Genomic DNA, 26,825 nt, shown 5'->3' on the forward strand with positions numbered 1-26,825 from the left:
GCTTGACAACTTTATCAACACGATACTGCATGCCCCACCCACCATCGCGATGCATCGGTTTCGTGTCCGCTGATTGGCTAAGCTAGATTCCTTTTCAGAATGTAGTGGTCGGACTAATTAATTAGTTTGTTTGATTATAACAAATAAAATAAAAACTTGACTAATTATATTTGGAATAAGAATAACCTAAACAATGGTTTTGTTGTTTCGTCAATCCGCAAGTTTATTTATTAATTAAAATACCAAATAGTAATTGCCAATATATTTGCTCAGAACAGTGTGGGACATGGAATCAGTTGAAACAAAGTAAACTTTATGAAACTTTGGCTGGTGTGCTCAGACAAGTTTTTATGCTTTTCTTGGGTGGATTTCACAATAGTCCTAACTTAGGACTAGTCCTAGGCAATGCTGAGATCTCTCAGCTAGGCTGAGAGATAGGACCAGTCCTAAGTTAGGATGAGTTACTGGTCCTAACTTAGGACTAGTCCTATCTCTTAGCATTTCTTAAGAGTAGTCCTAAGTTAGGACTACCTTTGTGAAATCCACCCAAGGAGTGAGAGTGGTAACCACTCAGTCAGTGGATTGACTGCGTGGCTGGAAATTCTGCCCCCCCCCCCAGTCCTCGGCCGGAGATTCTGTGACCCCTGTTCTGATAAGTGAATATAGCGCCCTCTTTTTAATTTCCCATAGGGGTCAGAATCATTACCCGAGTGTGGGCAGAATCTCCACCTGGACAGAATCTACCACACTGGCACGTTAGGCCGAGTCTCACAGGTTCAAATCTTGCTCTCTTTGTTCGAACAGTAAAAATACTTTTTTAAGAAAACTTCAAATGGCCTCTCAGGGCTACCATAAACATGGCTGTGCCACATGCCACTCGGAATACACTGGTTCCGCAGCCAGGATTGTGCGAAAATGGTGCCGCAAAGAAGGACACCACTTGAATTTCACACATGATGCTATTTGCAAGCGCGGCATGCACGTGAGTTGTAAATCGTGGATTGGGTGTGCTGATGAAGTGATTCTCTCTGATCTATTCTACAATTTTGACTAATTTTCAGTTTATTTAAGCAGTCACTGATTCGTAGAAAGTCTTCTTTACACTTCGAAGGTAAGTATGTGCACATTCACGTCAAAATTGTCATTATTCCTTGTGAGATATACGGATGTTTTTTTGTACCCATTTCCAGAAGTTCTAAACCACCGTGACCATGTCCCTGACCACGCACGGCGCTTTGATCTCAATGGATGGATTGAATGACGACGACGACCACACGTGGACGAGAAATAAAAGAACTAAAAATTATAAAATTGCTTGTTTGAAGTTTAAGTTTAATTGTGTCTTCGCACTCTAGCCTTTTTATTTTGCCTTCATCACTTATGTCGATGATGAATGTAACCAAGCAATTGTTACCCGTCCCCAATGAAAAATGAGTAATTCTGGTCATTTCGTACCAAAGTCGACTCTACCCAAGTCAACTCATAATACCTAAAGTCAACTCATTCCCGAGTCAACTCGTACCCGAGTCAACTCGTACCCGAGTCAACTCGTACCCGAGTCAACTCGTACCCGAGCCAACTCGTACCCGAGCCAACTCGTACCCGAGCCAACTCGTACCCGAGTCAACTTGTACCCGAGTCAACTTGTACCCAAATAAATGTTTACCAAATTTGGGGGTTTCCTAGTAGTAGTAAGTAAGTACTGATAAATATTGTAGTTCAATTTATTTATTCATATTGTAAAATCATACATTTATCTATTTATTGTTGCAATTGTTTTCCTTTTCTTGTTTCTTTTTCATATTGCAGGTAACAAACAGAATAAGTGAATAACTCAATTATAATAGAATTAAATAAATATTTGTTTTTAATGATTTTTTTTTCTTTCCGAAAAAGAACATAAGATCTTACACAAATTTGTATTGGGTTAGGGGGTCCTACTACTTGCCGTCAACTCGCGGTCAACTCACTCTCGCCGTCAACTTCTCCAATATACATTAAAAATCCACAAAAGCAAGCATAAAACTGTTAAATATCAACTCAAAGAGAATTCGCGTCAGTGTTAGGTCATATTTCGTAATGAAATTTTTTTCTTTTTTCTCGTGAACAAATAATCTCTTAGCAGCAAAACTGTCATACGTGAATGAATTTGTACGGTTGATGAGACCATGGAGTTGAGACGAAAAAAACGATTTGAAACAAACCTTCGGTTTTTTTTAATAGGCAGTGGAAACTATTGGTAATTACTCAAAATAATTATAAGCATAAAACCTTTCTTGGTAGCGAGTAATGGAGAGAGGTTGATAGTATAAAACATTGTGAGAAACGGCTCCCTCTGAAGTGACGTAGTTTTCGAGAAAGAAATAATTTTCTGCAAACTTGATTTCGAGACCTCAGATTTAAGGGTTGTTAGTTTTTTAACTTTGCAGTGGGAAAGCTCACAAAATCAGTCACGCATGTTGTTAACAAATAAACACTCCACGCTCATAAATTTTCGTAGCAAGGGACCCTGGCTACATTTTGGCCGTGTGAAAAGGGCCCCAAGGCAGAAGCCATGTGTGTAGAGATTCACGTCCTAGGCAAAACCTAGAACTGTGGAAGTTTGTTCAAACTGTTGTCTGTATGAATCTCATCATTAATAATGTCGTTATCAGGATGTACAAAATCTAATAATAGAAATCTTTTGCCCTTCGTATAGGTAGTTCTATTTTGACGAAGAACACAACACCAGAACTATAAATAGAAAGCTGACTATAAACCCCTTGCTTTGAGTGCCCCTCTCTCAATTGAGTAAACTGTGTGTTCTCTTCCTGCTGCAGGTTGTTGCAGAAAACTCTCTGTCAAGATGAGTAACAAAGGTAGGTGTCAGGATAAACTATTATCGTGAATTTTTCAGTTGCACAAACTATGTGACACCCCTTGTGTGTACTTCTTTTCATATCCAAAACGCTGTAACTCTTACCCTAACTTTGTATTACTCTTGCAGGTAGATCACAAGGGGTGATAAATAAATGTTGCAAAATATGCATCGCAAATTGGATCGCAAAATTTGCGATAATAATAATAATAAGACATTTGTAAAGCGCCTAATGCAAAAGCCTCTAAGCGCATTAAAGAAACAACAAAATAAACAATTAGAGAAAGATACAAGATACAAATAGGCAAATTACAAACAAGAAGCTTTAAACAAATGAGTTTTCAACAAGGACTTAAAACATTGTAAAGTATTAGCTTGGCGATGCACTTTTTATAATTGCATCGCAAATTGCGATGCGATACAGGCGAAATTGTTCACTGACACATAACCACAGATATTGTATGTTACAGCGCCAGGAGCGTTAATTATTATCATAACATAATTAACAATTATGAAATATTTAAAGCAATTGCTTCAAGAATAAAGATCAAGCAAATGAGTCACTAAAAGTCACTCAGGTTGAACATCACATTACCCTGCAGATTTTTTTCTGTTCAGGAAAAAGAAATTAATGCAGTTGTCATGATAAATTTGTCTATTGTTTCACGTTTCAGATGTGAAGTGCTACAGGTGTTCGAACCTTGGCCACTTTGCCAAAGAATGCCCCAACCCTGATACTGGCAAATCCGGGAACTCTGGTGGTGAGTAAAAACTTCATCTCAGATCCCTTTGGTTGCGTTTTATTTCCAGTAAATAATGTGATAGTGAGGATCATTGATTGACAAATGAATAGACTGATTGCGCAAGCCATGTCAGGAGACTTATAGAGGGTTTCATACATCAACAAACGAGGGGGTCCAACATAAGGAAAGGTTTGCGGCAACGCCATGTAATTACTATCTCTATTCAGAACCACCCCAACTCATTGACAGACACTACATGGTGTTACCGCAAACCTTTCCATATCTTATTTCCACCATGCAAAGTTTCAAATCGTACTTGGGTCCAACATAGGAAAGTGCCATTGTTGTAAAGAACATGACGATTGTTGCATTTGTTTATTTGATCAAGACTTTCAGTCTTGAAGTATTGGCATGTGATGTATTACTTGTTAAATTATAAAACGTGCGTTTCACAACATGAATTAAAGTGAAGTGTTCAGCTAGAAAAACGTCTTCCCACATTGGTTTTTCAGTTGTGCCATGGTAATTTGAAAAGCACAGAAGAAGGTCAGGCGTTCTGGCATTTCCAAACTGCAGTAAGATGCCTGGGTTCAACATGACATTGGCCTGCTGATGTATGTTTTTCTCTGATCAGGTTTTTCCCATTTCAGGTGGTGACTGTTACAAGTGTGGAGAAGCTGGCCACTTTGCCCGTGATTGCCAAAAGTCGTCTAATTACAATTCTGGCGGCAACAATGCTGGTGAGTGATTTACAACTGTTTCAGACTCGAATAGATTAGGACTAGATTGGACTCTCGGTCGATCTGATACTTTTTTGCTTTCAGACAGGCGGACTTAAAGGAACACGTTGCCTTGGATCGGTCGAGTTGGTCTTTGAAAAGCGTTTGTAACCGTTTGTTATAAAATGCATATGATTAGAAAGATATTTTTAACCCTAACTCCCAACCAGCCTTTTTTTTTAACCTTCCCCAATCCATCAATTTCCAACATGTATAGTGCTATTGCTAATTCACTGGACCTCACCCATCAAACTCCAACAGTACATTTGCAATAGCAGTACCTAATCCATCAAAGTCCAACTGTTGGATATTGGTGGAGTGGGTATCCTTGGTACTGTGCAAAGAATATAGAGGGGGGTTTGATGTTTACACAGCCCTTCAAAATCTAACAACTCTGAGCAGTATTTTATTAGGTAATTTTTTTTTTTGGGGGGGGGGCTCAGACCAATTATGTGTTTATGGTGTCGCACATGTTCTGAGATTCAGCGACTAAAACAGTTGCTGTTTCACATAACAATTGAACATCACTGCCCCTTTTTTTTTTTTTTTTGGTGGGGAATGAAGGAGACTTTGAATGAAGGAGACTTCGATTGAAGGAGACTTCGAATGAAGGAGACTTCGATTGAAGGAGACTTCTACTCAGTAGTAGTAGTAGTGGCGGTGTCTTCGCTAGCGTGGTGATATTTGATGAAGCACTGCCCTGGGCACAGGTTCACTCCACACACTGGGCAGCCTCGTCTTGTCGTCTTCGGCTTACCGGACTTCGTCACGTTGTTTTTTTGACGACAGTACTTGCAGTAGCGGGCGTGTCTTCCTGGCATCTTGTCCGAGAAGTGCCCCCTGATGTTGTGTGCCGGGACCGGTTGTGCACTTGATGATTGTCTTGCAGTCACCCCTCTAGCGTGTCCGTCAACGAGACTGGTAGCGATGGCCAGAGTGAACTGGGAGTGAGTCATCTTGTTCTCCACCTCCTCCCTGATGTTGTCACTATCACTGCCATCACTGAGGGCTCCGGCTGGATGGTGGTGCTTGTAGCAAAGCCACGCGTTGACTCTGGCAACATCAACCAAGAAGTACAGGATGTTACGCCACCAGAACTGCGATTTCCGGGCGCAAGTATGGTAGGATCTTAGCTGGTCACCACGATCCACTCCTCCCATACACTTGGTGTAGTCCACCGCCTGAGGAGGAGCTGCAACTGTCTTCATCTTGCGGCGGCCAGTAGACGGGTCTGGACACCTACGTCTGAGGGTGTGGGTTACAGGATCCCTCCAGCCTTGGTGCGCTGATGAGAGGAGGGTCATCACTCGGCTGTCTTTCCAAGCGACGGCTGTCAACTGGCCATTCTGTCTGGTGTAGAAGGTACCCCTCGGAGCTTTTTGTAGGCGCTTCAACTTCAAACGGTTCAGGCTGGAAGGCTTTGTCGAGAAATCTGAAGGCAGGCAGACCTTTGCTGTTTCCTTTTACAGCCCCTGTGAGATAGGTTCTCTTGGCAAGCAATGACCTTGCAAGGCTGACTGAGGTATAGAGCTTGTCGGTGAAGATGTGGTGATACACGTTCAGCTGATGTTTTGCACAGGCCATTGCTACGTCTGCCATCTTGGCAGGTCTATCACCATGCGGATGCACCATAAAGTTGAGGATGTACCCGCTGGCTGACTCGGCAATGGTGTAAATCTTGAAGCCCGCCCGGATTGGTTTGAGAGGCATAAAGAATTTCCGGACGCTAGCTTTGAAGCCTCTGTACTTAATCATTGCCTCGTCTATTGTAACCTCTCGGCCAGGGTTGAAGAGCTTTAGACAGGCGTGACGAACCTTATCCCACAAGGACTGCAGAGGGTAGAGGGGATGCTTCTTCTTTGTTGAGTAACGATGGGCCTTGTCGCGTATCAGATCTGGGTCCTTGGATGGATCAGCACAGGCCAAGTGCTCACTGATGGTGTCAAACGGGTGCCGTTTCATTGTGTTGGCGATGAGGGTGTTGCGAAGGCCGAGATGGGATGCCCAGTAATCCTTATAGTTGTTGATGCGGACGAGACTCATTAGCATATGGATTCCAAACCATGCCTTTACCTCTGGTAGGGAAGTGAGTGGTAGTCTCCGGGCTTTCAACTTGGTGTTGGTCCACTTGACTATCGCTGTCATGAGAAGCAGCGGAAAAAGCTTCAAGAGGTACTTCACTGGTGTTGACTTCTTCCCGAAAGTTGGGCCTCTTGGTTTTCTCCCCTTGAAACTGTGGACTTGGATATTCTCCAGATGGCGGGTCCAACCCTGGTCGTCCGGCGCATAGTCCCTCTGGTAGGCGGAGGGGGGATCAGGGTCATCGTCTGAGTCAACCGGGGCTGGTGTTTGCTTCCTCTTCTTCTGTTTCTTCTTGGAAGAAGTTGGTGGCTCGATGGAGTCTTCTCCCTCTTCCCCTTCCGTCTGCGAGCTGCAGGAATCAGCAGGTGGCACGTCCACCGAATACTCTCCCTCATCACCTCCTGTCTCAAAGCTGTCCCCTCCCGTCTGTGAGCTGTAGGAATCAGCAGGGGCCGGTGTTTTCTTCCTTGGCTTGTTCTTCTTTTCCATCTTCTTGGAAGTAAATGGCTCGTCCACCGAATCCTCTCCCGTCTCGAAGCTGTCTTCGGCCTCAAAGCTGTCCCCACCACATTCGGCAGCCAGAGTGAAGGGTGAACTGCCTCTTGCCGCTGCAACAGCCTGGTCGAGGAAAGCTTCCTCCTCGCTCTCCGAGGTCTCCACCAGGGCTCTGTAAGACCTCCCCATCCTCATGCCGGCATCTTCCATGCTTGACCTGATGGCTGCTCTCAAGCGGCTGTTCTCTTCTTGGAGAAGTCTATCCATTCTAGCCGGGTCTTTGGAGGTGGGAAGGCGGGCCTTGCCTTTCCCCTTGCCTTTCCCCTTTCGTTTCCCCTTGCCTCCTCTCTTCTCTCCCGTCTCCTCTCCTTCATCTTTTTTCTCCTCTGCCGGGTCCTTCCCGAAGAAGATGACTGGACGAACATGTCTCGCTCTTCCACCGTCAAACTGAACTGAAGATTCTCCACCTCTCTATATGTCATGGTGACTAGCTACCGGTTAGTCAATGTGTGACTGGGGATGAGCCTCAAGAAACAGCCACTTATATAGCCCTAGGTGTCTTAGTTATGGTAATTATTACATAAAATTACATAATACGTACTTATCATTTAAATAGGAAATATTGTTATTATATGACAATGCTATTAAAATTACAATAAATCATGTGATATTTAATTCACAGAAACTAGTCAACCCCGCACTTAAATGGTTGGGCCTGCCATTGTAAGAAACAATGGGGTCATCAATACACCACATGTACACATGCACACCACATGCCTTTATCAGTTGTTTTTACCACCTCCTTGCCCTGAAAACCCCCATCAGCCTAATACAATCAACCACTCCATCAAAGTCCAACAGGTGGCACATATCAACTCTCACCATACCAAACCCATCACAGTCCACCAGGGTAATTGCAAGTCCACAGTACCCATTCCATCACACTCCCTCACTTCATTGATAGTACACAACACCTAAACCATCATATCCCAACAGGACCACTGTTGGAATTTGCCTCGAAATTGCGTGGTTTTCCTCTTACCTCGTTGACAAACACAGTCGGCCATTTATGGGAGTCAAATTTTTGACTCCCTTAAATGGCCGACTGTGTTAGTTCGCAAAGTTAAAGGAAAACCACGCAATTTCGAGACAAATTTGTGTGGATCATTGCATTCTACTTTTAAAACATCTTTCCAACCATATGCATTTTATAACAAATGGTTACATAACGCTTTTTATAGACCAACTCGTCCGATCCATGGCACATGTTCCTTTAACATAATATTTACATTGGCTGGCTCTGAAATCAAGGCGGTCCAGAGTCGTACTGAACGACTGGAACCGTTGATCTTTTGACCTGTAGCGCGTCCAGTCACTCTTAACTGGTTCAGACGTCTGAACTTTGAAGTTAATTTGATTGTTTCCTTTTACAGATGTGAAGTGCTACCGGTGTGGAGGCTTTGGCCACTATGCCAGAGACTGCTCGGAACCTGATACAGGCAATTCCAGAGGTGGTGGTGGTAGTGGTGAGTTAGCAATTGCCTTTCCACTGCTATTTCAGACATTTTGTTTTGCCAAACTTCCAATAGAGTTGCTTAAGCAGAAGAAATTTCTTAAAGACACTGGACACTATTGGTAATAATTGTCAAAGACCAGTCTTCTCACTTGGTGTATCTCACTCAACCTATGCATAAAACAACAAAACTGTACAAATTTTAGCTCAATTGGTCGTCGAAGTTGCGAGATATTAATGAAAGAACACCCTGGTCACAGGAAGTTGTGTGCTTTCAGATGCTTGATTTTGTGACCTCAAATTCTAAATCTGAGGTTTCGAAATCAAATTCGTGGAAAATTACTTCTACTCAAAAATTACATCACTTCAGAGGGAGCCTTTTCTCACAATGTTTTATACTATCAACCTCTCCCCATTACTTGTAACCAAGTGAGGTTTTATGCTAACAATTATTTTGAGTAATTACCAATAGTGTCCACTGCCTTTAAACATCAGCAGAAATCAGTTTACCAGTCACAAATAGTGCATGTGACATGGTAATTTAGCTGGCAACCTCTGCCCTGTATGCTTCGTTTTCGTAAGGGCAAGGGCATCAAGGCTTTTTCTCCTTCATCAAGGGCACCCAATGAGGAAATTGAAATATTTCTACTGTAGCATTTCAAGGGCACCAAGGCAATGACCAGGGGGCATGGAGGAAGTATCAGGCCTGCAACCTTATTCTTGTATTCTTGAAGGCATAATTTTGCTGTGCTTCGCACATATGGCTCGGTGCCCTTGCCCTTTCAAACCTGAAGCATACATGCCTGTATAATTCTGATAAGCTCATGGTTCAAGTAGAAGCCATTTTCAACACCTGGCCCCAATTACAAAGGTCTGCTTAAGCAAAAAAAAAAAAAGAAGCTAAGCAGAACAAAGTTATGCTCACCAAAAAAAAGGTTACCAGAGATGCCAGTCAAAGTACAATGTCACATGTTCAATCCGTGAATGGTATCCGCTTATCTTTTGCGAAGGAGAGTTTTAGTCGGCATAATTCTCAACCTAACCACATTCTTAATTTGTGTCTGTGCCCTATCGCGCTTTTACTATTTGGAGAATTTTGAGTTATGGTTTTCCTTACGATTTGGCCTTTTTTTTTGACAAGCGGCAGTTGCATGTTTGGATCGTATTGATGAAGTTGAACACAACATATTACCCTGCATATGTTTTCCTGTTCATGGAAGAAGAAAAAAACACAATTGTCATGACTATGTTGATTAATTTTTTACCCTTAAAGATGGGAAGTGCTACCGGTGTGGAAACTCTGGCCACTACGCCAGAGAATGCTCGGAACCTGATACTGGCAACAGCGGAGGTGGTGGTGAGTCATAAATTTTGTTTGCACTGCTAAATCAGACATTTTGTTCTTAAATACACTGGGCACTAAAGGTAATTGTCAAAGACCAGTCTTCTCACATGCATGGTGTATCTCAATATGTGCATAAAATAACAAACCTGTGGAAGTTTGAGCACTATTGGTCGTCGAAATTGCGAGATAATATTGATAGAAAAAACACAATCGACACACGAAGTTGTGTGCTTTCAGATGCTTGATTTCGAGACCTCAAAATCTAAATCTGAGGTCTCAACATGCATAATAAAACATATCTGTGAAAATTTGAGCTCAATTGGTCGTAAAGTTTTGAGATAATAATGAAAGAAAAAATAACATTGTCACACAAAGTTGTGTCCTTTCAGATGCTTGATTTCGAGACCACAACATTTAATTTTGAGATCTCTAAATCAGATTCGTGAAAAATTACTTCTTTCTCAAAAACTACTTCAGAGGGATCCGTTTCTCACAATGTTTTGTACTGTCAACAGCTCCCCATTACTCGTTACCAAGTAAGGTTTTATGCCAATAATTATTTTGAGTAATTCCAATAGTGTCCACTGTCTTTAAAGAACTGGGTGCCCAATTTCATAATGGTAGAGTTGTTTAGGCAGAAGAAATTGCTTAAAGGAATGCTGCAGTGAATTAGAATAAAACAGTTAATTTTGCTGTCATTTATTTCTGATATATGTATTGAACATCAATAAAATGTGTTTTGTTTTTTCCCCGACATATCTCACTTGCGTAATTAGCAAATAAGTCATGCCCCCCCCCCCTTTTGTGGATTGTTACCGCCCCCCTACCATCGACATCACGTCGGGAATTCAAACATATCGTCGGCAAAAAGAGTCTGGTTCCTAACTACACGCGCCTAGGTACCAGGCCACACAATGCACACGTCTCTATATGCACACAGCCAGGGGACCCGACGGCTCGGGTTCCCGACATGACGTCACATGAAGGCTCCCTTTTAGGGGCGGGGTGGGTTTCCTCTAAACTCTTGAAGACCACTTTTAAAATACTTGCGCATTAAATAAAAAATTATAAAAAAATATTTCAGGTTTAAAAAGTCATGTTTAATCGTTTAAATAAAACAAAAAACACTGCAGCCACCCTTTAAACATCTGTTTAGTGGAAATGAGCGGTTTACCAGTCACAAATATCACATGTGACATGCTAATTTAGCTGGTAACCATAATCTTGTAAGCATACTTTTTGCAGCTCTGTAAAAACAAAAAAAAATAGTTCAAATTGTTCACTTGAAGTCTGATGGGGTAAAATTTTTTAGCATAAGAATGAGAAAGATCTTTTTTAGTGCTTTTTCAAATAAAAACAGTTAAAACGTGGTGTTGCTGCTCCAGTAAACATGTTGAGCTACAAACCTTGTATTGTTTTTTTTTTTTTTTGCCCTGGATGTGGAGATATTACTTTTTCACATTATTTTCATGTGCATTTTGACTCCCAAAATGGTGAGTGTGGCAGACAGTAGCTGCAAAACAAACAACTAAAAGGCACTTGACACCTTTGGTAATTGTCAAAGACCAGTTTTTTCATTTGTTGTTTTCCTAACGAATCTGTGAATATCTGGACTCAATTGTTCATCCAAGTTGCAAGAGAATAACAAAAGAAAAAACACCCTTGTTGTACAACTTTGTGTGCTATCAGATGCCTAAAAAAAATAGCCTGAATTTTTTTAATATACGAGTAAGAAGTTGACTCTTTCTAAAAAACGATGTGGTTTCTCACAATGTTTTATACTATCAACAGTTCACCATTGCTCTCGTTTACCAATTGTTTTTCTGCTTACAATTATTTTGAGTAATTACAAACAGTGTCCAGTGCCTTTAAAGAGTTATGCTGTCTTGGATCATTTTTTGATAGTTCATTATTGCTTGATGAATTTTTTACAGGTCGTGGTGGCGGCGGTGGTGGTTGGGGTAGTCGCGCTTGCTACTCTTGTGGAGAAACAGGACACATTTCAAGAGATTGCCCCACTGGAAGATCATCAGGAGGTATTGTCATCTATCAGTTTTCTTAGTGTGTGTGTGTGTATTAGTTGATGACTCGCCAGTTGATTTCACCAAAAGCTAGGATTAAAGGCAGTGGACACTATCGGTAATTTTCGAAGACTAGCCTTCACAGTTGGTGTATCTCAACATAAGCATAAAACAACATACCTGTGAAAATTTGAGCTCAATCAGTCATTGAAGTTGCAAGATAATAATAACGAAAAAACACCGCTGTCACATGGAGTTGTGTGCTTTCAGATGCTTGATTTCGAGACCTCAAGTTCTAAATCTGAGGTCTCAAAGTCAAATTTGTGCAAAATCACTTCTTTCTCTAAAACTACTCCACTTCAGAGGGAGCCGTTTCTCACAATGCTTTATACCATCATTCTCTCCCATTACCCGTTACCAAGTAAGTTGTCATGCTGATAATTAATTTGAGTAATTACCAATAGTGTCCACTGCCTTTGATCCTATCTCAAGTTGGAGCGAGTAAGTCGTCCGAAATTAGGACGGGTTCATCGCGTTCTAACGTCTATGGTTACGGAACTTAACTATCATAAGTCCTCACATTAAGTTAGGAGGAGTTTGAAACTAAAAAACACTTCATAAGTACAAAAGTAAATGTAATCTGCTTTGTTTGCAAATTGAAAGTTGCATGTCTATAAAATAGATGTCTTCATATTGATTGATTGATTGATTGATTGATTGATTGATTGATTGATTGATTGATTGATTGATAATGCCAATCCATTTTGAACATTGTGAAATCCATTTCCATACTTCATCATAAATAATTATGGCTTCTTATAAAGCGTGCATATCCGTCACTCAGTGACACTCATGGCGCTTTGACATTCAGTATTTTCTCCAAGGTAGCTGGGACTACTGTATTTGAATTTTGAGATATACTCCTTTAACATAGCACCACGTAATGGCTTAACCCAACCAGGAACTCCGACCCCTTCTCTTTTCAATAAGAGCACTGGGTATTTTTACTTGTATCACAGGAACAATTGCTTTCTGTCTATCTGAAGGACAAAGCCAAGGTGTCTTGCTTAAGTGTCTTGCTTAAGGACACAAGTGTCACACTTTTGGACTTGAACCCACACTCTGCTGAGCAGACACACCAGAAATTGAATTCAGTGCCACGACACTTCCACAACACACATCTTGACCGTTTTTAAAAGTTCCCTATGCTCTATGAATTTGGCACAGGTGGCGGTCGTGGTGGTGGCGGTGGCGGTGGCGGTGTCCGCACTTGCTACAACTGTGGAGAAGCTGGACACATGTCAAGAGAATGCCCAAGTGGCGGATCATCAGGTATTGTCATCAATTATTTTTTCCATTTATATTATTAATTGATATTTATATATGTATATTTGGTTTGCGGTAACACCATGTGTGTATCTACTTGCCAGGTAGAGTTGTTCTTAGGGAACTGTCTTGCACCATGTGTGTATCTACTTGCCAGGTAGAGTTGTTCTTAGGGAACTGTCTTGCAAGACAGTTCCCTAAGAACAACTCTACCTGGCAAGTAGATACACACATGGTGTTACCGCAAACCAAAATATACATTGATACCTCACCATGCAATGCCTCAAATCCTAGATATTTATATGGCGCTTAACACAATCGAAGAGCGTCTCAAAGCACTTCCGTACTTTTTTTGTGGTGCCCTTTGCAAAGTTCCAATACAAATTTAAGTTTTCCCCTTCCCCACAGAAGTGCCCCAATTGAGAGGAGAATTGATATGTCCCTTCTCAAACAAAATTCAAGGCCTGCTTCTGTATCATTTGTACATTATATGGCCTTTATACGTAGGGTCTGAATGTGTGTAATTGCTACATAATTTAACCGAAATTTTGCAAGTGCCAGAAAACAAATTGGGGTTGTTTTGGGGGGTGAAAAGGTCAAAAGTTAAGGTCACGGTGGTGAGTTTTTTTCTAGACTGTATTTCTATCTCTGGCAATACAAGTAACTTGGTCTTGGCAAAGGGAGGGTGGGGTGCTGACCTTTGGGAAATGATAGTGGGGATTGTCTGGGCAGAAAAAAGGTAAAAATCTTACTTTTCTATACCAACCTTTAGTTATACCTCTTTGAAAATTGCCATCCTTAATGTTTCAATTTATAACCATAAAAAACAGGTAACAGTAAGAAGCACTGCTGCTGTTGATACATGTAGCATACAAAATTGTTGAGAAGTTGCAGCCACATGGTCACTGGATCATAACTCATGTTTTAAAGTGCAATATTGACTTGTTAATGGGTCATATTTTTGTTCGTGTGAGGGCGCTCTCAATCACATACCCCAAAACAGTGTTAAAGACTGGAACACATTACCACCACAGACATCTAATCCATCATGGACAATAAGTCGCTGTAAACCACCTCTAACGCTACGACGCAACAAAAGTGACGTAACAAATCGCGGATGACCCGGAATTGATAAAAGTACTTTTGAGAGCACCCTCACGCGGTCAAAAATACGGTTGCATTGGATGGGGTTCCACTTGGCGGAAAGAAACCTCGGGATTATTTTGAATTAAAAAGGTCAAAGGGTGTGAGACATGGTTATGAGTTCAATTTCAAGGGTCAAATGTCAAGGTCACATTGCTCAGGGGTTGATTTCACAAAGGGTTTGGACTAGTCCTAGGGGATATTAAAAACTTAAGGTAGTCCGTAGTTAGGACGAGAACAAACTCTTCTCAACTCGAGACAAGACTAACTTGTCTTAATTCTTTGTGAAATCCACCCAGGGTATAGATCATGCTTTTGTAATAAGTTTGATTAGTATAAGGATTTCGACAGCTTCGCTGTGATTATCCATCTGACAACAAAATGTGGACATACTGTTTGTGCTAAATCTCTGCATATTTTGACTGTATTAACAAACACATTTTGACAGTATTGATGTCCATTATTTTGTTTCAGACACCAAGTGTTACAGCTGTCAAAAAACTGGCCACATGGCTAGAAATTGCCCTGAAGCCAGATAGAGCCTTACGGTAAGCATCTTCCATTTTCAGCAATCATTTTTATTATAGCAACCTCCAGATGAGCAGACCCTGGTACCATTGTGTCATACACACCCATTCAGAATCGTGTATGGTGCAAAGGCTCGCCCCGAATCATGTGACATAGCAACTGTCTCGATAGTCTGAGGAATTCGAATTAAAGTGGTTACTTATGACTAAGTACGTCAGGGTACCAGACAATATTCAAATCTAACACGCAAACGGCTTATCACTCAAAACATAATATAAGCATAAAAACTTACCTGGAAATCAGCAACTGATAGCTGTTGATAGCATGAAACATTTCAAGAAATAATTCCCCATGAAGAACATAGTTTTTGTAAATTCTCTCTAAAAAAATTGAATCTGAGAAAGACGAGCCTTTCTCAGGCATCTGAAAGCACACAAAATTGTGCAACAAGGGTCTGTTTCTTGAAACTTTGATGACCAATTGAGCCCAGATTTTCATGTATTTGTTATTCTATGCATATGTTAGGATACACCAGGCGAGAATAGACCGTATTGAATGTGACAACGGTTCAAATATTTGCCCAACAACATGGCTTTTGTGCTCGTTTGGTGCGTGTGTGCGAGCATGCATGTGCCGTAGAAATCAAACCGGGAACGCAGCGAGTTGCGTGCTTCTTTGATGTACATGGTTAGACGCGCATACGGTTTGCCCTACAAGATGGCAACTTGAATAGCAAAAAGGGGTTATTCAATACGGTCTATACTGGTATTTGCCAATTACCAAAACATTGTCCAGTGCCTTTAAGATGAATCTTAGTGCTTTTGTGGAAATCGAGCCTTTGAGCAGGAAGTAACAATTTTAAATTCTTGTTTCTTCTTCAGATGTGACAGACCTGGTTGTACTGTTGGTGTCTCTGAAACAGATGGCTGAAGACATCAGTAGCATCCTCCGTTGACTTAAACCACTCTGGTTTACTCGTGTCAGCGTTAACATTAAAGATCTTAAGACTAGAAGTGATTAACACGTTGCTGCCTTCTCTTTAACATTTTCAAATTAGAGGGAGGGGGGGGGGGGGACATGTGTGGGGATTTTATCGCCATGGGGGATATCGATGGTTAGTTAAAGACCTTAGAACTTATGGTTTACAAAAGTTCAGTTTGTTTTTCGGATCAAGACAAACATTTTTGAGCGTTTACAAAATTTGTGTAAAAATCTGTAGAGTGTATGAAGCACACTTTGTTAATATGTTTGTAGGAAATTCATATTTGTATGAAATTTATTCACACTTAATAATTGGTGGAATCATATAACTCGGTGCAGTTTTTGTAATGCTTGTAGAATTCAAAAAATGTAGCACTTTGAGTTTGTTTTAATAGAAAAGTCAGTTGATCATAAAAACAAACAATTAGCACAATTTATTCAAAACTAACTGGTTAGAAGCAAAATTATTACGTGTTTCATTTTTTTTTTGTAATGCTTGTAGAATTAGATTAATGTAGTTTTTTTTTAGTTTTTTTGTTTTAATTGGAAAGTCGGTTGATCATAAAAAAAATTAGCTCTTGCAAATTACCAGAGAGACGTTTCTTTCTTGTGTTTACTCTTATCATAAATTTTCATTTACATTTCATTTTTTTCCCCTGTTTGTTTTTTAGGACTGCGGGATGTAAACAAAACAGTGATTTTCTTACATTTTGTGTAATCAAAGCAAATAATACGCAGTCAGTCGTGGTACTCTTGCTATTTTTGTCTGATTTTTTTGAAGTAACAAAAACACACAAATTCGTTTGAAATCCTTTCATTTGAAAGCTTTTTGAAAAGACGAATCAATTTCTCACAATTATTTTTATTCCCTCAACTATTTTCATTCAGCTTTTTGCCCATTAACTTTATGTAGTTGTGTTCACTTTTATTTAGAATCATCGGGCAATCACTATTTGATTAAAGCCTACACTATATTTACGTGAAGTTATTAAAGCCCTTGTACTCAATAACCAAATATCATGCCCCTGCCAGTTTAACCAGTCTTTTCCACAAATTTTACTTGACAAATTGCTAAGGTGTGGGAATTTTGTTCTCTTCTCTGTTTCTTGTACTCTCAACAAAACCTTTTTTCGCTTTAGTTTTGTTTCTATTTGATTGAATTCTGAATTATGAAAACCCTTCAAATACCCTAGAAGTATCTGATTAATGTTAGCTTAGTGATGAAAGAATTTTCAATACTATTCGAAAGCAAATTTTTAATGTGAAAAATGTGGGAACGAGATTAGATTTGTTATATATTTTTTTCAAGATTGGCAAAGTTGTTTTGTCATAGGATTTGAAGAAGGCGAAGCAGCCAAATGGTGGTAATGTTTGTGTTGTGTTGGTCACAGAAGCTAGAAATTTAAAAAGTACTGATGTCTCAAATTGCAACGGATTCCGCGTACTGTTGTCGTGGTTTGTTGCGGGGCCAAACTATCAGCCAAAGAAAGGATTTATATCATAACTGCCTTTACCTAAGATGGAGTCGAGGTATAGGATATGTTATAAAGCATTCCGGGGTGTGAGGGTGGGGTTGTTGTGTGTTAAAGAAATACTCCGTAATCACTTGGGTGATTTTGTAGGATGTACTCTTATCAATCTAGTTTGTGTACACTATGAGCTTTGTAGATTTCCAAGGGCTTTGAAGGTGATTTAAGTTTATACAAGTTTAGGGGTGTTGATTGGAAGCAGGAATTGAGGTAAATGAGCCTATTGTTTGTGATTCTTATTAAGTGTAACACTGTTTTTTGAAAATTGTTTCATTAAAATGCTTTGAAATCTATAAGCCGTCACAAGTCAAACCAAGGAACCCTTTCATTTGAAAGCTTTCTAGACAATCGATTCTTTTTGTCCACTTGGATGTTTTCACTTGGCAATTGTACTCGCCTTTTCAGTCTTTACGCAATCGCAGTCTTTGGCAAACTAGTGAAAACTGATGATTGGCCAACTTATTATGCAGTCTGGAAAAGTTGGTCATCAATTAAAGTTTATGTGTACTTATTCAAAGTTTTGAGTTCAAGATTACAGTAGGGTAAAGTGACTGGGCCCAATTTCATAGAGTGGCTTAAGCAGAGAATATTGCCAAAAAGAGTTTTGCCGTGACCAGTCACAACAAGTGACCAGTCACAACAAGTGACATGGTAGATTGGCTGTTCACCTTGTTCTGGAAAGCATGGCGTTTGCTGTGTTTGGCTACTTTTTGTGCTGGATGAGCAGCTCTTTGAAATTGGGTTGTGGCAGATTCGCTTCCTTTACTTTCAACAATGGGTATACCTCCCATGGAAAACAGATTTGAATAAATTGTTGTATTTTCTCGGAAAATGTACTCGGCAAAGTAGTTTGAATAGTTGCACACACTTTTTGTTTTTGTCTTTGTCTGGATCATGGTGTTGTCTTGATTTATTTAAAGTAGTGTGAAAATGGCTCAATTAAGCTGTTCATATTAATGAATGTGTGGCTTAGCTAGCACATGAACATTTGAAATGAATTTTTAATCGTTTCAACTTTAATCTATGGCATCCAGTTTCATAAAACATCAAATCTTTGATTAGTAGAACAGATTACCAGCCAAATTACCACACAATGTATTGTTTTGTGAACATGGTTCCCTGCAAATGTGTGCTTGGCTGTAAAACTTTACTAAGAACCTTTTTACGGCTAAGCAATTATTGATCTGGGCCTGATTTCATGTAGCCTTGTACATCCGTACGAGAAGACGGGGGACCAGTCTAGATTTCATGGAGAAATTGTTCAACTTATTAAGCTATAACAAGCTTTGAGAGAGACAACTGTAAACCACAACCAGAGGTTTTTATAACTGAGATCAGGAAGTCATTGAGGAGTTTTGTGTTTAAAAAAGCATTTGCTGTAAAATGACACAAATTAGGGCAGCTATGGAGCCTGGAGAAGCGAAAACTTTGCATTCGGAAGAGAAACGCCACTGTTGTCGTATTGTGAAGGATTTTGTTCTCTTTCTCGAAATCATCATGGCATCTTCAAGCGACGGTACAATTTTGGGAACGCGCTATTTATGCGAGAGTGCCGTGTGCAAAACACGTGCAAAATCACCCAAAATATCTGCTTCGTTTGTTGTGAAAGGGAATCTTATTGAGGTAAGTGTACGGTTGAAATGAAGCTTTTTGTCATATTTTGCCTCAATTTTTTGAACAACAATTAAAGTCGGTGGTTTCCATGGTTATTTTTATTTGTGAAAAAACGGCATGCTTTGAAATGGTGCATAAATACATTGTTCCAAACAAGAAATCGTGGTATTGACTTGACGGCTCGAATTTTTTTTTTTAGTCCGAGAGTCACCCACGACATGAATGAATCATGATAAAAAACACTGACTGACATTGAAAACATGGCATTACTGAACGTGTGAATGCACAATGGGGAGGACTTGCTCAAAAAATGGTTTAAACGGTAACCATTCATAACATGGAGGAAATTAATTGTCCTCCTCCATAACCATGGAATTTACCCAAACAGAATATAGGCCGATTTATTTAGTAATATTTAGACAACTCGCCCCCAGTAACATACAAAGTCGCCCTGTTGTTGTTTTAAAAAGTCGCCATCATAGTGTCGTCAGCCCCCCCCCCCCACACACACAGAGTCACTCCTGTAAAAGTTGCCCTAGTATTTGTACTTTATTGAAGTCTAAAAATATAATTAAGTAAATCAAGGATTGTTAAAACAAATTATATTATGTATTTGAAAGAGAAAAAAAAATTGCTATTTAATTTTTTTTATAATTGTTTGTTTTTATTGACCTACCTACTGTTTTTTAGTTAATTGAGGTAGTTCATAAATTGTACCCTATGCGGCTTTAGTATAATATTAGTGGTAATATTAATTACGAATATGATAAAAAGTTTGTTTTTCGCTTGTGTGTAAAAATGTTTGTTTAAACATAGGTTTTTGGGTGAGGATGTTTCTTGTTTGGTTTTGGATCTGGCACGCACGCAACACATTTTATGTCAAGGGTCTTTTCATTAATTTCTTTATAAATGCGTTGTAACCTAGTGTCATGTGTTTTCAGTAGGATAACAGGAAAATTGTTCACAATCAAAAACTAAATATTTTTTTTTCAAATCATCTGTCCAATTTTTTAACAATAACACTTACATTTCATCGTGTGTTGAAATTTTTCAAGTTTTGGTTTTACATTGCGAGAGACAGTCCGCCATTAACAGTGCTTGTGCATGCACGACATTGGAGCAACGTCATATGTTTTCACACCTTTCATTGGTTGGTATTTTATTTAATATTCAGAAGCTAGTATGGCGTGCAAAATAAATTAGAAATGTTATTCAATTACTACTAAACAAATTTAATTACATGTTTGTCCTAAGGCATTTTGGCTACTATATTAGAATCCAGAGATTTCATAAGGTATGAAAGTAAAACACCCCAATCCCCTTTGAAACACACACACTTCATAACAATCCGTTTTCCCCCATTTCAGACCAGTAATGTTTGGTTTCAGGAGATAAGAAACCAATCTATGATATTTTCTCTTTAATGTAGACTTAATATTTATTACGCTAATCGGAATTTATTACAGTATTCAGTATATAAAAAATTGTGTAAAAAATTGGTAATTTTCACTTAAAATATTTTAATATTTTCCCCCATATTGGCACACCATAGAATCCCAAATAGCAACCACCTCACGTGATCCATCTAGTGACTAAAGCGGAATGAGACTCAATCTAGCAGATAGTAATTTTGTTTTGAACTTTTGAGGTTGGATGATGTTTCTTTGACCCATTTGAATGTTGGCATAATAATGCACTAGTGATTAGTACCAAAAATCAACCATTTTATAAATGTTTGAGCATAACCAACGACAGGAAACTTTTTTCTCAGCATGATTAAGCCTGATGAAAATACAGACTGTGAGTAAATTGCATATCTTCTGTCACCGGTGCAGCTTGCACAATCTTGCGGTAAACGGGAATCAAAGTTGGGGACCGAAAACATATGAGGGTCGATAACGTATGACGCTACGATACTTTTACACCCAATGACTTAGTCGGGGGGGGGGGGGGGGGGGTTGGACTGGACTCGAGATGTGGCGATTTGGTAGCGGCCGATTATGATTGCTGTGGGTGGGGGGGGGGGGGGGTCTCTGTCTGATGCCTGTAATTAGTCTGGGCATGCCTTTACCCAAGTAGCTAGTGCCAATACACTGCTGAATAAGCAAATGAATGAAATGGTCTGTCCTCTGTAGGATAGGCTATTCCTCTACCCATAACCCATTCAGGACAAACTCTTTGTTGTGTCCCTCTGCCTAACAAAAACAAATTGAATATTCTATCTGGTGTGTCCGAGATAGTTGTAATTTTAAGATTCCACTTCACATCCTCAGATTAGACTGCATTTTTGAAGAACATCAGAACGAAGATGTCGTATCAAGTTAGTGGGAAGAAAGATTTATCGTGCTACAACTGCAAAAAGAAGGGGCATTTTGCTCGGGATTGCCCAACCAAAGATGAGGACTCCCAGTCTGGCGGTGGGGGTAGTGGCGGCGGCGGCGGTGGTGGTGGCAGTGGTGGAGGGTACCAGAAGAGCTACAGGAGCTACAACAACCCTCGCAATAGTAAGTAAACTGTGAAGGACTTGTCATGCATGAAATTTTTTAGAATGAACTTGGTGCAAGTTCGAGTGCACACATTTAGTCGACCTGTGATTAACCACTGACCAGCAACGTACATGGGGGAGTGAACGCACTCACTCGATTGACCACTGACCAGCAACGTACATGGGGGAGTGAACGCACTCACTCGATTGACCACTGACCAGCAACGTACAGTGGGGAGTGAACGCACTCACTCGATTGACCACTGACCAGCAACGTACATGGGGGAGTGAACGCACTCACTCGATTGACCACTGACCAGCAGCGTACATGGGGGAGTGAGTGAACGCACTCACTCGATTGACAACTGACCAGCAACGACATGGGGGAGTGAACGCACTCACTCGATTGACCACTGACCAGCAACATACATGGGGGAGTGAACGCACTCACTCGATTGGACTAATTTGTTTATTTATTTTTTGTTTCTGTTTAGGTCGTTGCTACAGATGTAACCGTATTGGACACGTTGTAGCCGAATGCACCAGCCCTGCTAGTAAGTATCTAAACACATAATTACCTGTATGCCTCTACTGCTGTATGCTGTACGGTGGCTTAAGAAGTTTGGCTTGGCCCAAAACGGGATGTAGAGCCTAATCTTATAATGTAGATTGTCTTTTGATGTTGTTGCTTGACATTGTACAATGTAAAGTAGACATTTTATTTAGCTGAAAATTACACAGTTTTATCTTCCATTACGCGCTAATCCACCAATCAGTTGCTCGAACGGGAGAGTCGTATAAAAAGCTATAATCTACTCGCAGTTTTTATATTGTTCACTGCGTATTGTGAGTGTCAATGCGTCACCCTCCGCATTCGAACAGTGTCAAAATTACTTTCTAAACTTTGCGCATGCAAAACTAAAAACAAAAACATAACCTAAACCTCATTGACTTGATGAGACTGGAAGATAATTTTGTTTCACACTCGCGCTTGTGTGTTTGACAAAAACCAATCTATGACATTACCTGTAAATTGCAAAAAAGTACCGCATTCTTTTTGTGCTTTACTCACATTTAAATAAAAGCATTCGTTAGGAAACTTGGAAGTGCTTCTTAAAGTTTGTAGTTCACAAATAATCCTACATATATTCATTTTCATTGACAGACAAGTGCTACAACTGTGATGAAGAAGGGCACAATGCAAGCGACTGCCCTCACCCAGCTAAACGTAAGTGTTGATCCCGTAGGTAATTCGTATGAATTACTCCACCATGTCAACCTGAGTCCGACAGCTCTGCCTTTTCTAACGATGTTTGTCTCACCCTTACAAAAATGAAGTACTAGGACAAAGCGCAGTCAAGCTAAGGGCTGTTCTTTGTCCAGTTTTCAGCTGTAAAAATTGTTGCAACTTTAACCAAAGTATTTTTACTTCCAATATAACAAAAATTAAATGAAAGCAAAATCAATAAAACACAATGGAACTAAAAATCTTACATTTTTTCTTCTTAATAGCTCGCATTGTTGAGTGCTACACTTGTCGCAAGAAGGGCCACATCAGCCGCGAGTGCCCCGATAACAAGGAAGAGAAGTTGTGCTACAACTGCGACCAGCCCGGTCATTTGAAGCGCAACTGCCCGGATTTGCCCTCTGCGGCCGACGGAGAGGATGACCGCAAGTGTTACAATTGCCAGCAGCCTGGTCACCTGTCCGGCCAGTGCCCGGAGAGAACCTGTCATGTGTGAGTTTTTTTTATTTTTCTCATAACTACATTTTTCTTATTCAGGGCTTCAGCTTTTGAAAAGAGTAGCCCATGAGTTTGTCCTTTAAATGACACGTTGCCTTGGATTGGGAGAGTTGGTCTTTGAAAATCTTTAAAACTGTTGTTTTAAAGATGTTTTAAAAGTAGAAGATAATGGTCCAGACAAATGTGCCTTAAAACTGCGTGCTTTTCCTTATACGTTATGAAATATTCCGGCACGCAATTTCAAGGCATATTCGTGTGGATCATTGTGTTCTACTTTTAGAACATTTTTTTTTTTTTTTTTTTTTTACCAAATGCCTTTTATAACGAATGGTTGCAAACGCTTTTCAATAGACCAACTCACCAAACCCAAGGTTAGTGTCTAAGTAACTTTTGTTGTCATTGACTCGCCAGCAGGACCAGTAAGCTTGTCACGCCACTCTTCTGAGTTGTGAAAAGCTTTTGAAACTGTTTGTCATGAAATACGTATGGTTTGAAAGATGGTTTTAAAAGTAGAATATTATGGTCCACTCAAATTTCTTCATGGGGTGTTTTTGCCGAGCAGATAAGAGCACTGTACTCAAGCTCTTGTGTTTCTGTTCTGCAGAGTGCGGGTTCAGAATCCCAGTCGTGACACTTGTGTCCTTGAGCAAGACACTTAACCATAAGCCTCTCTCCACCCAGGGGTAAATGGGTACCTGCGAGGGCTGAGATGGTTCTTGTTAATTGCGCTACATATATTTGGCAGCACGGGCTGTATACTCCCCAGGGAGCTGAGATGGTCCAGGGGTTGCAATTTTGAATTTCAATGCAAGTATCCCCTCATATTGGGGCCTCAATGTATATGAGTGTCCCCCACAACATACATGATGTACAGGGGAATAAATGGGTACCTGTGAGGGTAGAGGTTGATATTGTGAATGAAAAAGCCTTTGGGGCGATATAAACTGTTGCCCAGGTTGTATACTCCCAAGGGAGCTGAGAAACATTAAAAAGGGATGTTATTGGCCCTATGACCAGGGCACTTATGTAAAGCGATTGATACGGTTATTGTGAAATGCGCTATGGAAGAATTGGTTATTATTATTATTATTATTTGTTATGATCTTCTCATTGTTTTATAAATAATTTGTGTTCCTATTTCTTTTCATCTTTTTAAAAATGTATTTTTGGGGCTGTTCTGTTTTTAATTGCTAGGGTACCCTGTTTTTTAGCTGGTTTATTTCATAGTGGGGTTTCAATGTAAGAATGTTCCCACAACACCCTGTGCATTTTTATTGTGTTTTTTAGTGGTTTATCCAATTTATATTTATATTTATTGTCATCATTTTTTAATTGGTACCCCGTTACTGCGGTGGCGCAATTTTATGTCTTTTATCTGTACAATTTTTATCAATATTTTTACCTTGTAATGCCACATAATTCAGCTGTGTGCTGCCATTTTTTATTTTTTTATTTTATTTTATACAAATGAATGAATGAATGAAAAGGAATTATTTAAGGTGAATATTAATGTGGAAGCTCTTTGAGATGCGCTATTAAAAAACTTGCTATTGTTACTATTATTCTGCCAGCTTTTTCACAGGCCTATATTTTAAAGGTTGTCTTTCAGCATAGGACTTGTAGTTGATGACTTTTAGCTTATATGGAGTGGTTTACAATATGTAGTGGTAGGTCTTCAGGATTAATGAGCCAGCAGGATCAGTTGGACAGCGCTTTGACTGTAAAATATTCATGAGATTGTATTGTAGTGTTGGTGTATAAAGTGCCTACCAACACCCAACCATATTGTTTGTGTAGCATATAATATTGATTCGGGTCTTCGTTATTTTTGTTTCCCCGTACATCAGTTGCGATCAAACCGGTCATCTTGCTCGTGACTGCCCCCAGGAGGGTGGAGGAGAGAGGCGACCTCGTCGTAGCGCCAACAACGCCGACAAGACCTGTTACAAGTGTAGCCTTGAAGGCCACATTGCCCGTGACTGCCCGGAGTGAGCAGGCTCAGGTTAGCTTCCTGCGCGCCTCACAGGCATTTTATCCAGTTTCAGTCATCTCAAGGGTTGGCGAAATGCCTGGTTGATAACCAGCCAGCATCAGCAACCTGTGATGAACTGGTGCGAACCAGTTCCAACTGGTCTGAGGCTGTTTGGTCCGGCCTCGGGCTGTTGAGAGGGCTGGGTGTAGTGTGAGTGTGTGTGAGTAGGAGGTGCCTGTGTTTCTCATGAGTTTCATCAAAAAAAATTAAGTATTACCTGTAGATTAAGTGTTTATAAAAATAAACAAAATCGTAACATAAATTGACTTCAGATCTGTCATCACACAAAATCCACTGACATTCATTTAAACTTCCATATAAAAAGAAAAGAAAATAGCACCATAAAATTATGCAAGCGGTATAAAAGCAATATGACACATTGTTCACTTCCAACCAAAAAGACAACTAAAATATAGGTGATAAAAAAAAATGAAAGCTTTTAAGAACACCTGATGTCGAGAACAGGCACGGTGAGTTGGTAGGGGTTCCTTTCATGGGAAAGATGAAAGGGGGGAGCGTTTGTTAGGAAGAATTTGACCAACAGTTGAAGTATATCAACGGTTTGAAAAAGAACCGGAATATTTGGAGAAAATTTAAGAGAATTTTGGCGTACCATCGTTGGAACAACAACCTTTTGGGGGATGGATGGGTTGTTTTGTCTTGAGACAGAGACGAGGTTAGGGGGTTCAGTGGTGTGGGTGGATTCTGTAGTTTCTGTAGTTCTTCATTTGTTTGTTGCGTCTTCTTTATTATTTTGAAAATTGTCTTTGTAGAAATGAACTTTTCTATTATAGCATGAGAAAATTGTCCTTGATTGTTTAGAAGTAGGCTCAACAGAAAATGTACTACAGAATAGGTTTTAGAAAAATTCTGTCGTGAGTGCACTGCAGAGGAGGGTGAAAAAAGTACTTTTAGATCGAACAGTCGTCATTGGTTTTTTACAATGATAGAATTATTTAGGATCATTGGATCGTTATCTTTTGTGTGTTTTTATGTTTTTAACAACTACTGTTTGAATGTTGCTCAATATTCATGCTTGGGGTTGTGAATTGTTCTGAGTTCTGACCCAACTTAAATTTTTTTTTCTTCAAATTGATTACACTTCTTTGCAGTGTTCAATCAAAACACTTTAAACTTACATCAGATACTATTTGAGGTAGAGAATTTCTGTTTCTTGTCATGAATTAACAAGTTGACTCGTCTTAAAGGGACAAGTTTCCTACTACATGTATTGAGAAAACTGACATAATTGGACAGAAACATGTTTCTTTTGGAAATTGAAAGAGTAAAATGTCTTTCCTTGGCTTGACGTTGCAAAACTCCATTGTAGGCCTTTAGATTTCACAACTAAAGTGCCTGTTTGTCATTGGTTGGTTGTCGTCCAAAATACACTCGATGAAAGAGTTTTGACTTGAATTCAGTCTGAAAGTTGTCCCATTCTTCAAATTTAGCCCGGTTCATACTTCATGGGAATGCGAAGGCGAAGTGAATTTGACGTCACAACTCTCCTTTCGCAGCAATATTCTCAGCGATATTCGCAAGTGAGTTAAACTGAGTTGAACTGCTGCAAATTATTTGTTGCGAGTTTGTGACGTCAACATTCACTTC

The 26,825-nt window shown here is 39.9% G+C and overlaps 1 protein-coding gene across 1 annotated transcript; it reads left to right on the forward strand.

The window, feature by feature from the left end:
• The first annotated feature begins 943 nt into the window (after positions 1–943).
• On the forward strand, positions 944–26,288 carry LOC117307386 (DNA-binding protein HEXBP-like). Its single transcript, XM_033792122.1, has 15 exons — positions 944–1,111; positions 2,820–2,858; positions 3,532–3,618; positions 4,251–4,340; positions 8,390–8,482; positions 9,743–9,826; positions 11,749–11,850; positions 13,063–13,167; positions 15,714–15,770; positions 16,485–16,495; positions 21,235–21,460; positions 21,936–21,995; positions 22,607–22,669; positions 22,954–23,179; positions 25,033–26,288. The coding sequence occupies exons 2-15, from the start codon at positions 2,846–2,848 to the stop codon at positions 25,175–25,177; spliced, it is 1,362 nt and encodes a 453-aa protein (XP_033648013.1). The 5' UTR covers positions 944–1,111; positions 2,820–2,845; the 3' UTR covers positions 25,178–26,288.
• Positions 26,289–26,825: the final 537 nt, after the last annotated feature.

The sequence above is a fragment of the Asterias rubens genome, chromosome 2, assembly GCF_902459465.1.
Source record: "Asterias rubens chromosome 2, eAstRub1.3, whole genome shotgun sequence".
In the NCBI taxonomy this organism is placed as follows: domain Eukaryota; kingdom Metazoa; phylum Echinodermata; class Asteroidea; order Forcipulatida; family Asteriidae; genus Asterias; species Asterias rubens.